This window comes from Marmota flaviventris, chromosome 11, assembly GCF_047511675.1.
Source record: "Marmota flaviventris isolate mMarFla1 chromosome 11, mMarFla1.hap1, whole genome shotgun sequence".
Lineage (NCBI taxonomy): Eukaryota > Metazoa > Chordata > Mammalia > Rodentia > Sciuridae > Marmota > Marmota flaviventris.
The window spans coordinates 81,540,551-81,555,694 of NC_092508.1; the positions used below are offsets into that span (position 1 = coordinate 81,540,551).

General features: G+C 38.5%; 1 protein-coding gene and 1 non-coding gene across 7 annotated transcripts in view; both read right to left on the minus strand.

Annotated features, from left to right (window-relative positions):
* Nucleotides 1-1,657: 1,657 nt before the first annotated feature.
* On the minus strand, nucleotides 1,658-1,730 carry Trnaa-agc (transfer RNA alanine (anticodon AGC)). Its single transcript has one exon. It is a non-coding gene; the product is annotated as a tRNA-Ala (tRNA).
* An 11,762-nt stretch (nucleotides 1,731-13,492) lies between these two features.
* The window catches only part of Mbd5 (methyl-CpG binding domain protein 5), a 409,185-nt gene continuing 407,533 nt past the window's right edge, over nucleotides 13,493-15,144 (minus strand). For all 6 annotated transcript variants that reach the window (XM_071619190.1, XM_027938016.2, XM_071619187.1 and 3 more), the window contains one exon: nucleotides 13,493-14,318. In XM_071619190.1, coding sequence (XP_071475291.1) covers nucleotides 14,247-14,318 — 72 coding nt within the window. In that variant the 3' untranslated portion in view covers nucleotides 13,493-14,246. The remainder of the gene's footprint in view (nucleotides 14,319-15,144) is intronic.

Here is a 15,144-nt window from a genome sequence, read left to right on the forward strand (position 1 = left end):
TCTTATATGTGTAAAATAACCTGGAGAAATGTGACTGTTATGGCTTAGTGGATAGGTGCTTGGACACTGAACTCTGAGGGCTTCTTCCTGGGCCTGTATCTTTCTACACTCGGTAACATGGACAAATTATTTAAATCTTTAAGATTTAGGTTCCTGAAACCAAATGGGGAAATAGGACTGGTGATGCAGCTCAGTGACAGGGCATGTGCAAGGCCCCATGTTCTATCACCAGCACTACAAAATAATTAAATTAATTTAAAAATTTAATTGAAAAATTGGAAAGTAATAGCATATATCTTATAAATGGAGAAGTATGCCATTTGACTCTTACAATGTATTCCTGGCATATGATAAATGCTGAAAATTATGAGTAATTATTTTTATATTAGCAATCCTTACACAATAGCAAAGAGAATGCATGACAATCACATATTTTGTTAAAAACTTGTGGGATGACTTAAACTTTTTGTCACTTTATCAAGAGATGGAGTTGAATCCTTTTAAATGTGGGCTGATTGTGAGATCTTGCTTCTAACCAACAGAATCTGGCAGAAGCATTGATGTGTGACTTCTGAAGCTAGACTAGAAAATGCAAGGCCTCTTCCACCTGGTTCTTCTTTTGGAATGTTTGTTTTTAGAACCCAGATACCATGCTGTGAGAAGCCCAGGCCACACAGAAAGGCCTTGTGCAAATGTTCTGGCCACCAGTGCCAGCCAGGATCCCAGTTAATAGTCCACATCCAAAAACACTGAATATGAAAAGAAGAAATTCTTTACTGTGATTCCTTGGGCAGTCACGCTGCACCTGAGATTGCAAACCACAGCCACCTGGGCGTGTGGAATCTGGATGGAAGTTGCTTATTTCTGATCTCAAAGATGGGTGAACATAGTTGTAGAACAACACAAGAATTACATGCCATCACTTTTGTGGCCTCTGTATGAGACATGTTGGCAGGTGTTCCACCTCTCTGTCCCTTGGTATGACAGAATGTGAAACTGGGATGAAGATCTCACCCCCATCTTCCCTGCCATCCTTACCACACTGTCAGGTCTTTAGGTAATTTCTTTTTCTCACAGGGATTTGGAAATCTTATTTTTTAAAATTTTTAGATGTACATAATATCTTTAATTTATTCATTTATGTGGTGCTGAGGATCGAACCCAGTGCCCACACATGGAAGGCAAGTGCTCTACCACTGAGCCCCAGTCCCACCCTGGATTTGGAAATCTTGGCCAAGGAATATACTTTGTGATGGACTGGAGAGGGTTTCCAGTGCCTCTCAAAGGTCATCCTATGCATTGTTATCTTTTTACCTCATCTAATCTTTTGTAGTGAAAGGAAGGAAGGAAGGAAGGAAGGAAGGAAGGAAGGAAGGAAGGAAGGAAGGAAATGTCAAATACATTCCAAGGTAGGTATAAATCCATTCTGATTTAAGGTATAGATGAAGTGTATGCATAAATTGTTCCTTGTTACCCATTTATTTTATTTAATTCAGCCCTCCAAAAAGGACAATGTTAAGTGCTGGGACCAGCAGGGAGACTGTAGTTGTACGGAGAGGGTGCTTCAGAACACTGTCTTTTTTTTTCTTTCTTTTTAATATTTATTTTTCAGTTGTAGTTGGACACTATACCTTTATTTATTTATTTATTTATTTTTATGTGGTGCTGAGGATCGAACTCAGGGCCTCGTACATGCTAGGCAAGCACTCTACCACTGAGCCACAACCCCAGCCCCCAGAAGATTGTCTTTTTATTGTCAGTCTGTGAGTAGAAAGATCTCAGAAAGGTCCACACAGACAACCTCAGCAGAAGTCTCCTTAGTAAACAAGAATTGGCTAGAACATGCTAAGTAGTAGCCCTCTTCAATAGAATCTTAGTGTATTACTTTGAAAGGAGCCCTATGGTCTCCTTAAAATCCTAAGGCCATCAAAATGCATTCTACTGTCATGTATAACTATTTAGAACAAATAAAAAAAAATCACTAGGCCAGTGAGTGGTGCAATTTGTCCAAAGTCACATGGATAATCAAACAGAACTGAAACTACACTGTAGGTCTCCGACTTCAACTCTCATGGGTTCTAAATGTAACCCTATTAAATTGCTGACTTTATCCAGGCTGTTCCCCATTCCTTAATTTCAGGGTCAATGATATCTTGGTGGAACCTCTCAGAAGGAAGTTAAATTTTACCTTGGGGTCAGTGGAGCAAATTTGCCCTATCGACATTTTCCTAGGAGGATAGGAGAAATTCTCCACCCTGGAACTGTGATCAGAGTGACCTTTCTAAAACAAAATATATAGTGCCATAGAACCCTATAGGTGTCATAACACTTTTTGCACTTTATTTGGCATTGGTCTTTGACATTAAACAATATATTTTATGAGGGTATTCACCACTGTCTCCTAGAATAGTGCTGCCATGTGCTGGTGCATAATAAATACATGTTGATATTTTTCTGTATGGCTGGTTGTCACTCATCCGGTTTAAAACGCTTCAAATAGTTTTTTGCTGACCTGAAAGACCAGAAGCACTGTACTTCCACCATGATATGGTTTCTGCTTGCTTTCTTAGCTTATTATCTCTCCCTCTGTTTCCTTATATGACTTTGAGGACTTCCGAGATCCAGTATGGTTTCGAGAAAACCATGCTGATCTCCATACCAACCCACCCCTCACCTCCACCCTTGGCCTTTGCACTTTGTTCCTGGTCTCTTGAATATCCTTTGGCCTGAGGGCAACCCATGAATTCCTACTCCTCCTTAAGTCCTTTAACTCTGTTCCCCAGTATTCAAGCCTCCCACTGTTCCAGAGCTCTTTGTAATACACACCTGGCTGTGGCTCCTGCTGATGTTGTGTAGTGATTGTTTCTGTCTTTCTCATCCACTGAACTCTTGAAGAGCCTGTTTCAGTTTATCTCAGAGATAAGATGATTTATAAGTATTTTTTGAATGAATGAATGAACGATTAAGCAAGAATATCCCTTAAAAACCTTGGCATTACAGGAACATATGGAAACATATCTCATTGCTTTATGGAAGTTTTTCTTGTCCACCTGGCTTATTCTTTTGGCTTAGAAAGCCTCAGGTTGTGGGTTCAGAGGATAAATCTATTATGTTTTCCTCTGGGCTGGGCTTCTCAAGAGAAAATTCCTGAGAGTGAATAACTCTAAGGATTCCTAGGACATATTTATCTTGGTGCCTTGCAAAGACCTTAATACATGGGCATGGGTACATTCTGACTTCATTTTATACAGGTTTCATGAGAACCCTGTGGCAGAGGTAGGTAGGATATATCTGTATCTCTAAGGACTGATGAGAAAACTCGGGTTCAGAGAAGCTAAGGCAGTTGCCCAAGTTCATTCAACTAAAAAGCAGAACCACAACTAGGACCCAGTTCAGCTCTTTTCCCACAATATAATGCCCTTATGATTGAACTGCCTAGAACCACATGAATTGAGTACCTGTCAAAAGTTCCAGAACTATCCTGAGCTGAGAGTACTTGGAGCACACAGGCATGTGCACAGTTAGGGCACTGAGCAAGCCTGTAAACTGGAAGTCCTACAGCGGCCTTGCTGTGCCCTCTGATGCCCACCAATTGTAGCACGAAAGTATCTGCCTGTGGTTGTTCCCTTGCAAACTGGGTAGGTGACTCTTCCTAGCAAGTGACAGGAACTTCAGTGAACTTATCTCAGATCCAGATAGATATTTTGCATAGAAACTGAGTTTATAGAGAGATCAAGGTTATTCTCGGACCTAATATAAAATACATATTCTATTAGCTATCAGGTTTTCAGGAATTCTTTTCTTTCTCTGAGGATTGAGCATGCAAAGTTGAGTAAGAAAAGCTGGGTTCCCTTTGAATGGCTCTCTTTGATGGTTCCATCCCCGCCTACGGTCAGTGGAGCAACATACTATGACCTTTTAGTTTTCGTTGCTTAGACGAGGGATTTCCACAGTTGAATGTACCCACTGTAGGCATGATGCAAGATAATCCCTCAGGATGAGGGAGGAAAATAGAAAGACTTCTATCAGTTCATCTCAGTGTTTCCTAATTTCTATTTTGTGTGTTTTATATCATATATGATGTATTAATTCAGTAAGTAGTACACATATATTATATACATACATGTATAATATATAGTATGTCCTAAATTTTATTTTACTTACAGGAATTCTTGGTAAAAGGTTGGAATCACACATCTTTTTAATCTTGGTCTCCACTCAGAAAGCTATGGCTCTGCATGATGGCAATCACTGGGCATGAACTCTTTTGACAATAGCTAAACTGTGGAACCAATTTAGATGCCCTTCAATAGATGAATGGATTAAAAAATGTGGCATATATACACAATGGAATATTACTCAGCAATAAGAGAGAATAAAATCATGGCATTTGCAGGTAAATGGATGGAGTTAGAGAAGATAATGCTAAGTGAAGTTAGCCAATCCCAAAAAGACTAAATGCCGAACGTTTTCTCTGACATAAGGAGGCTGATTCATAGTGGGGTAGGGACAGGGAGCATGGGAGGATTAGACGAACTCTAGATAGGGCAGGGGTGGGAAGGGAAGGGAGGGGGGCATGGGATTAGAAATGATGGTGGAATGTGATGGACATTATTATCCAAAGTACATGTATGGAGACATGAATTGGTGTGAATATACTTTGTATACAACCAGAGATATGAAAATTATGCTCTATATGTGGAATAAGAATTGTAATGCATTCCACTGTCATATGTAAATAAAAAAATTAATTAAAAAAAAAAGGCAGACACTTGCCCATCCTCCCTAGAATCGTTGGTCCCTTTGTGATCCCTTGGACATTTGGGTAGGCCAGGAAGCCAAAAGAGAAGGGAATAAACTGTCTCTTCTCGCCTTTGCTGACTCCTGCCCCAGCAGATGGCTTGTCCGGAGAGCCTTGTGCATTTCTTCTATTCTATTCTTGCATGCTTTTTTCCAGCTCCTGTGAAATTGCTTTCCCCATTCTTTGCCAAATAAACCAGAACAACGAGAATCAGGCTAAAATCACAAGCTCCTGGCCTCTGTGTTTATTTTGAAATTGCAGGGGGGGGGGGGAATCTACTGATTCCAAATAATCTCTTATTTGATTGTAAAAGGGGGATGAAGCTTGCAAAAGGTCACAGGAGATTTCCTAAGGCTACCTCCTGATCATTAATGCTATTTAAGATTAACTTGGCAGGGATAGCTATGTTCTGGAGGGACTTGGTGACAGTCCAGGGACCAAAGCCTCAGGCCACCAGTCCTCCTGGCCACGTTCCCCATACACAGTGTTCTGTGGTGGCTCAGGGAGCAGGATGGACAGGAAACCTTAAGGAGGCCCTGCCCTAGGAGCTAAGCATTCAACTAAACCCATCCCTCCATCAGGATTGAGCACATTCTTCTCCTTCTCTCTCAGCAAGATGTGCCTAGGTCTTTACAGTCTGAAAAAGTCTAAGTATAGTATTTGGACCGATACTTCCAATTGAGAAATAATAATAATCCTTAGTAGTGATTTAAAATACTACTACTTTAGAATATTAGCTCTTTCTTCTGTTTTAAATGCACTTCTCAGTGTATTATCTCTCTTCGTTTTCATGTTAGTCTTTTGGGTACAATTAATCCAGGGTAATTATGAACACCTCCCTGTATCCCTCAACCCCTTATACTCTCAAATCTTCTGGGAACTTCCTGACTCTTGCTTGGTTCAAAATCTTACTCCTCTTAAGAGTATCCATGCTGAAATCAGAGATGAAGAATCATGGTTAAAGGTGAACAGCAAGATCCTCCTAGATGAGTACCCCACAGAAGAATGGTTCTTTTACATGAGGACTGTGTCATTCCCACCAGTATGTTAAAGAACTCCTCTATTGTATGTCATAATGTATGTAATCATATATTAGATACAGTTATTAACAATAAGAACTGAACTTACATGGCACTTGCTATATGCCTGACATTCTTCTAAGTGCTCATCTGTATTAGTCATTAAGTCCCAAGTTTTCAATTCTGCAAATATTTCCATGAAATCAACATACGTCCATTAAAATAGGTTGGACATCATAAAATATGTATATATATATACACACACACACACACACACACACACATGTATACATAGTATTAATATATATATGTATAGTATTAATACATACATGTATAGTATTAAGACATATATAGTATTAATATTATAATTATTTATTGCTATATAATATATATATATATTATGTATTATATGTTATATCTAGGTTTTTATAGGAGTTCCATATCTGGGATGATGGGAAAAATGAGTTAAATTTATGTAATCCTCAAGCAGTTTTTTGAGGTAGAGTCTATTTTTATCCCCAATTTTTTAGGCAATGAAACTAAGGCCTGAGAGGATTTGTCTGAGGTTACACAGCTACTGCATAACTGGGCTCTCCCTCTCAAGTCTGGCTATAGAGTCTTTTAAGTAATTTGTTCTAAATCAAAGCCAGTTGGTATCAAGAACTAAGACCTCAAATTTCAATCTCTGAAGCAAATATACTTTTCCCTGTACTAAATCTGCATTCCCAGATTTGACTGGTTCTAACTTCACCCTGAAGCTGAATGTTAGAAGCTTTCAAATTCTACCTGATTCTGATTCTGCCCTGGTCACTACAGTCAGCTCACTTAGCTTCTTGGAGATATAATTTTCTAGACTAATTTATTGTGAAATAATTTTGCTGGTCCATTTTTGCATGTGGCACCACAGGTTGTAGAATTCATCTAGGACACATTGGATAGTAGATCTGGAAATTTGGAACTGGAAGGGGGAGCCAGAAAGGGACTCTACAAAGTGGTCCCCTTTTGGCAGCACTGCCTGGACTTGCAAATACTCGCCTACCTACAGAGGCTTCCCAGGGAGGTACAGCAACTCTGGATATGACTGCTCCTGTGTTTGACATCACCCATCCCTAACAGAGGGGGATCACTTTGCTCATCAAAATCTTTCACACAGCAGTTTAATAACAACATTTCCATAGCTCTTGCCATATGCCAGGTGCCAAGAACTTTATCTGCATTACCCCAGTCAATCCTTTATCAACCCCACGAAGGAAGTACTATTACTAGATTGTTGTGGGTATTATTAGATATTAGATATGCTATTTATAGATGAGGGAGCTAAGTACAGATATGTCAGGCAATTTACTGAAAGTCAAACAACTAGTTAGTGGCACAGTCTAGGTTTGAATGTATCTAGCCCGGGACTCTCCAGGGCCCAGTCCATTATAATGGGCTGAGGGTCCATTTCCTGGGTACAGGAGTCTGTGCTAGAGGGAAGGGCTATTTTCTGGCTTCTGGATCATAGGATTGGATGCCTGTTATTGCATTGCCTGTTTTATAAACCAATAATTAGCTTTGAAAAGCCCTCAAATTCACTGTTCTTGAGTCTGGAAGGTGATTGTGGTCCAGGATACTTTAGAGAGCATGCACATAATCACAGGCTGGAAGAGATGATGAAAGGCCACTGTGGACTCCCCTGCTGTGGGGCAGAGATCCCCATAGCCAGATGGCCTTGTTCTGGGCCTGACCCCCCTGTGGTCCTGCTTTCCTGTGCTTCCATAATCCTCAGTGCTCACCTGGTACCTCCTGCATCTTAACTCTTCCACTGCAGTTTCTCCTTTTGGAGGGAGGTATATGGAATAAGGAGATCACCCTAAAGGCCCACACCTGTTGAACACTTACCTGTGCATTTTGATTAGCAGGTCTTGCTTCCTATTACTTTAGCAAAATGCTTTGGGATTTTAAATCTTCCCAACCATTGATAAAAGCAGAAACACTACTGTTTTCCAATTTGTGTAGAAATAGGAAGTAATGTTACCGTAGAAAGTATAAGTGTACTGAATAGCATTTCTTCATGTCTATAGGCTGAGTATACCTTATCTGAAATGCTTGGGTCAAAAGTGTTTTGGATTTTTAATATTTTTGGATCTTGGAATTTTGTATATACATAATAAGATATCTGGAGAATGGGACCCAAGTCTAAACACAGGATTCATTATGTCTCAGGTAAACCTGAGACATACACATAACCTGAATTTAATACAGAATTTTTAGTGTGTCTGCATTTTAACTGTGACTCATCACATGGAATCAGATGTGGAATTTTCCACTTGTGGCATCATGTGGGCATTTTTTTTTTTTGGTTTTGAGAAAGAAAAGTTTGGATTTTAGGGCGTTTTGGATTTCAGATTTTCAGATTAAGAATGCTCAGTCTGGGCTGGGGTTGTGGCTTAGTGGTAGAGTGCTTGACTAGCAAGTGTAAGGCACCGAGTTCGATCCTCAGCACCACATAAAAATAAATAAATAACATAAAGGTGTTGTGTCCATCTACAACTAAAAAAAAAGTCGTGAAAAATAAAGCTTTAAAAAAAAGAATGCTCAATCTATATTACAAATGAATTTACATACACACACACACATATGTATATATTCTTTACATGCATACCTCTAGACTGTAATGAAACTTGCTCCACAAATGTAACATGAAAAATAATGGTGGTTCTGGAATTTTTTTTTTCAGTATTTGAAGAAGCTTTTAAAAACTGCTGCAGTTCAAATGCGATATATGCTTTTCACTCTTACCCCCTCCAACTGCCTGTTCTTAACACTGCAGCCAGAATAATCTTTCTAAACCGAGACCTGATCATATCGCCTCTTAGAAGCCTATAATAACTCTACCTCACTGCATTCGAAGGGCAGAGTCTTGACAAAGCCCTGTCCCCATTAAACGAGGTCAGCAGCTTTGCAATGTGCTACCCTAACCTAGCCCTTATAATTTATCATATTTTTATTTTTCAGTATTGGGGATCAAACCCAGGCCCTTGTATATGCTAGGCAAGTGTTCTACCACTGAGCAACATTCCAGCCTTTGAAAAAAATTTATATCAAGACAGGGTTTCACTAAGTTGCCCAGGCCAGTCTCAAACTTACAATCCTCCTGCCTCAGCTTCCTGAGGAGCTGGAATTACAAGGGCATTATTTATTATACTTACATGTTTATTTGCTGTCTTCTCTGTCAGCTCTACGAGGGCAGAGATACGGGCCCATCTTATTCACCATTGTATCCCCATGCTGCATAGAGGGTGTGGTACATGATGGCATTTGATAAATATTCATTGTATGAAAAAATATCAATGATACCTCCAAGATCTTCTGAATTGCTTCTGTCAGAACCGATGAGAAGATAACTAAAAATAAAACTGAACCAGGCTGCTGTAGAAAGCCGTTAAAACTCATACATAACATGGCTCCCTTAGCAAATTCCTTGTCTTGACCTAAAGGAGGCTGCCACACTTCCATCTGCAGGCCTTGCACTACCTGCAGCTCCTTGCATTGCCCTGAGAGGAGTTACAAGTGTCTGGGTAACTCTCCTAAACCACTACCTGGAAGTTCTCAAAACATGATTATCTTATGTGATGATCTAAAACATCAAGTTCAAAGTAAAGCTAATGCTAATTTATTTACTTCCTTAACCATGTGGAGAAGATTTGGGTGCTTTTAGGAATCAGTTTTCTATTGATGATAACATGCAAGTCGGCCCATATTTCACACATGTACGTACTCCCTAAATGGTTCCATTAAGGCAGTGGTTTGAATCTACTTATGAACCCCTCACCTTCCCATCCTAGAAGACATTTTGGTAATGTCTGGAGTTATCTTTGAATGTTACAATTTGGGAGGAAGAACTACTGACATCTAGTGGGTTGAGGCCAGGGATGCTGCCAAACCTCCTAGATACTCAGGGCAGTTCCCCCATATAGAACATAACCTGGCCCATAATGTCAATAGGCCCAAGACTGGAAAGCCCTGCACTCAGGTGACATTCTGTAGATTCCTTGGACCTTGGGCACTAGGCCATATTTATCTGTGTGCTTCTTTCCAAGATGTATGGAATCAAAGCAAAGAGTAGGTTGAAAAGCAATAAGAAGGCCGGGGTTCTTCCCTGCCTGATAATAGAAAAAGAGATATGTAGCCTATCTCTTAAGAAGAATGACTGGGGAGTTTTCCTAGGTAAATCCCTGTCAGAGAATGAGTCTCTTATGGAAATCTCATAATGCAAGGCATTTAACATAAAATTGCACACATTCTTGATTGGAAAAGAAGTCTCGATGAAATCAAAACCATGTTTGTTTTTCACATTGAAAATGTTCCGGTGGTTCTCTTTTTCTAATTGTATAACCATTTGGATGAAAATATCCACTTGAAATGCAGGTGAAATGTAAACTGCTACTCTTCTACACAGACAATCCAGTGTATTTATACTTAACCCATAAAGGCATGATGTTACAAAACACATTTGTATATTATGAAGCCATATGGCATCAAATTTTCCAATTTATAGACAGTTTTGTATTTACATAACAAATGATTAAATCAACCATTTTTTCCGGTTTATAAAAGGTCACTGAGGTACACACACAGTGTGTATAAAAGCAGATAAGGCTGATAATACATATTTACAATAGATACAAATTAATCTTTCATATTTGAAGATAATTCTTTTTATATATATATATTTTTTTCTATATCAGACTCCCACTGTCAACAGGATTTCCCATGCTTGAGTTGTTTATTGCTTTTTGGCTCACTGATTTCATATTCACTTCTGGGTTGTTTATACAGATAAATTACTAATGTTCTTATCTCTTTGGCTAATGCAAATGTGATAGAGTGAATGGAAGAGAGAAAAACTAATTCAATATTACAGTTATGGCTAGTTGATATCTTTTGTTCATATCCCCCAAATGAATCAAGTAATGCATAACTTATTTTATACACTACATTGAAAAGTCTTGAATCTTGCTTGCATTATGCCATTTGAGCATAAATGGGCAAAGTAAAATAAGATGACAGATTTTCAGGAAGGTCTAGAATCTTGGCTTTCTTTTCAGAAAGAGCAATGCCACCAACATCTTATGCATCTCCGATTTTAAAATCCTAATACAAAATTGCTTGTGATTTGCAAGAGGATACTGCAAACTGCATGGAATATCACCAGAGTCGATGACAACTTGCTCTCATGGTCTGAAATGAAAAAGGCATCAACTCATATGATATGAGAATCTTCATAAAACTACAGAAAGTAAAAAAAAAAAAAATAGTGGCCCTCTGCTCTTCCCACAATTCTGCAGTGTTAAGTCCAAGTGAGAAGGCTGTGTTTACTTAAAAAACAGACTTAGCAAAAACTCAAAGTCAGCGTCTAAACAAAAGACTAAATATGGCCCATGATATTACGAGGAATGAATGTTCTTCTTAAAGCATTTTCATTCATAATGTCACTGAAGAGTACAAGCCAAAAATGTTCCTTTAAATAAATAAAAATCCTGGATTGCTTTTAATGCTACAAACAAAGACAAACCACACAAGAGCTGCTCAGTTAATTTTCACTCATTTGAAATAATCTTTAAAAACTACTTAGATATGTAGTTTATTCTCCTTGAGCTTCCTAGGACTGTTAAGGGACACAAAGTAAAATTGATTTCCTTTTACAGTGGGGACTATTATGTTCTTTAAAGAAGCAAAAATTTTTCACTCTGTTCCCATTCTTGGATTTGTTCTTTTTTAAAAGTTGATTTTAGGGAATAAAAAAATGTACTAACATAGAAGAGCTAGCCTTCATTTGAAAAAAAAAATGAATTGGCTTCAATACAAAGAGAAAGAAATGGCTCTATGGGCAGAATTGAAGTGTGTGTGACCAATTTTTTAATTGTAAAGTAGGTGCAACATTTAAAAAAAATGTTACAGCACTGCATGACCTAAAATGCTAACAATATTTACATTAACTGCTTACATGAAACCATTCAACTGTAAGAGAGGAAAAAAAACCCCCAGTGGACTGAGACAACTATACCTAGCACCCATATCAAGCCATAAGCAACCAGTGAAATCATGGGAGAAGACGTACTTTACATGGTCTACTGATGTAAAGTATACAATGATGGGGAAGCATGAACTGAATCCCTCAAGATACCCAAAGGCAGGCTTGACTGACACAAATTCAGTGTGCAGACAGAGAGGCAAACTAAAAACGTCTTCTACATATCAACATAACACATGCAGACACACCCAACACACAAACACACTTATGCATCTATCTGTGAATAAACACAACTGTGTAGACAAAACAGTAGAAAAGCGGGTTGGTGCAAAAAAAAAGAACATTAATGGTTTAAATATTTCAAATTATAACAAAAATATGTCATCTAAGCTATCCAAAGATTACTTCCTCTGATTGCAGGAAGGACTAGGTGGGCAATCCCACCAATACACAAAAGACAAAATGAACCTACCCCATGAAGGAAGGGTTCCTACTTCCAGGCCATGAAGCTTAGTGTAGCCAGTTGCATTCCATCAGGGTCAAGGGTAGGGGTGAGGTTGGGAACAGAAGGGACAGAGAGACACAGGGGACCTGGAGGAAGAGCTAATAATTGTTGCTATGAAAAGTAAGCCCAGGTGGCATGCTCTGTGCTGTGGCCCCAAGAAACCAACTTGAGGAATGACCTTGGTCTCCTTTTTCCTGAGTTACTGGAACTCTGCTACATGACAGGACTGTGGAATTTGCAGGTGGATGGGAAAGGAGTGGGGAAGTGGTAGCATTTGGGGATACAGCAGCTGAGCATTACAATGGCCATTGGTGAGCCCCCACTAGAGGATAAGCAGTGCTCTGAGTGGTTTGGGGGTGGGGGCTTGTGGATCCAAGAAAAAGGAATAATGGACCCCTTCTTTTGATAATCTTCAACTGAAGTCTGGTGGCCTGAAGCTTTGCTTAACTGCCTAGGAGACAGGGTTGTACCACCACCACGAAAACTGTAAAAAATAGATGGGAAGTTATGTTGTGCTACATTTCTTATTAATTACCTTGTACTTTACAATGGCTCACAGTTTTAGGTTTGTACACTGTAATGTGGTATTTTCTCTCTACATTTGTTTCACATTTTTTCTTACTTCATATAATATAAATAATTTGGCTAATAGATTTAACCTGCACATTTCAGCCACATTAATATATATATATAAGAATCTGTTAATGGTATAAATAATTCTTTAAATAAAATAAATCTGATATGTTACATAATACTGATAAAAAATTACCACTGCTAATAATTTTGTAAGCCACCTTAACTTCTGGGTTAAGTAATACTGACGAGTGGATATGAAGTTAGCTTTGATGATTTGTATTTACTTTTGCCATTATTGAAAAACTGAACTATAACCACCCTTACCTTTGAAATGGGTTCAAAGTGGGGATTTTGCCTCTGTGTGTGGAAATAGAAATTTTTACCTTGTCAGATATCATTTGCAAAAGAACCTTAATTCTGAGCATCAATGGTGGTAATCTATCTAGTTCAACAGGTGGCTATCAAATATGAACTACAGAAATGGCTGCTGAGTAAAATATTCCATCTAAGATTTTTTTTATAAAACCTATTCTATTTTAAAACTTAGGTAAAAAAAATATGCAACAAATGGTTGCAGTTTCTGAATTCTTAATTTAGACCTGTGAGCCCTCATCCCTTTACAAATCTGTAAGGTCGCAATTTCCTAGACACCTAAAGTTGAGTCCAGTGCTTCCAGGCAAGGTTCATTCCAAATAGACAATATAAATGGACACTCAGTGGTGTGCAGTGTATGTCATAATTCAGATATTACATCGTCATGCCTTTTCTCTGCTGTTAAATACAAAAACAGCATCTTTTACATTATCATAGAAAAGCATTTAGGTTGTATTTTTATTTATCACTTTACACTGGTAGTCTCTGGTAGGTGTACTCCATAGAAACCCAAAGGATTTTGTACACTATTTCTTTGTACAATAAAAGATAAAGTGTGCATTAGGTACGCTTGTACATGACAATATTGTACAATATTTACATTTCTGATATCACCATGAAATTCTGTACTTTCTATATACAACATTGAAAATTTTTCAGAAACATTTGGACTATTTCTTATAATCACAATTTTAGTATTATAGAAAAAGAGTTTCTCAGTAATCTCTTGACCATTGATCACTTTCATCATAGAGGGACTGTGATTAGTTTTTCCAGCATTCATTATCCTTCCTGATCAAACAACTTTTGTATCACTGCTTCTTTTAGCACCCTGTGGTGGTAACTATCTGCCATAGTTTAAATATTGATATAACTGTGGCCATATCAATACCTATATACAGATACATCTGTGCATGTTCCTTTGATAAACACTGGGCATTAGTGGAGTAGTCTCTGTTATCTGGAGATCTTCCTCCTCTTGGGCTTGGGGGGTCTCATTTGTCTGTCTCCCTGTGGGATTTGGTGAACCTGGAAATAAAAAGGTGAAAACAATAACAAAAGTGGTTGAAATCACAATCACTATATGATTTCTGGCAAAGAAATAGGATAGGGAACAGACTCTGATTTTCACTTTCAATCACTGATATCCTGAGATGTTTAGAATCTTTCCCAAGATCTCAGTGTGCCCACAGTCAGTAAAAGGTTAGAGAATCCTAGAAACTGATAAGCAGAGCAACACTCTGGGGGAACACAAGGAAGAACTGAAGAAAGCCAGTGTGTGGGGAAGTCAGCACACAGTTGCTATCCCCCCTGTACATTCAAAAATGAAGTCTGTTCTGCCAGAGGGCCCTAGATCACCAATTTCTCTACAGCCTGGAAAAGTGTGTAAATACATAACTGACATGTTTATCACCTTACTTATTTTACAACTACTAAGAAGTGTCAAAGATCAGAAGAACACACACACATAGCTCAGCCCAAGGATGTTTGTTTCTGAGAAGAATCAAGATGGAAAATAGACTATCACTACCATCTGTTGGCACGTCTGAGCTTGTGTAGTCTAGGAAGAGCAACTGATTCTTTTTAAGAATGTTAATGTTTTTATTAGTGCATTATAGTTATATATAATAGTGGGGCTCATTGTGACATATTAAAAAATGCATATAACATAATTTGCTTCATTTATTCAATTGAGCTCATCTTTAGAGAAATGCAGGAACTAGCAGCATTGGAGGCTGTGCATCTCATCGAGCAGAGATTGAATAGCACTAGAGCATTAGATAGCAGATATGATGTTGACGGGTAGTGATGAGGTAATCAGGTGCCTCACATTGTAATGTGTCTACTGAGGGAG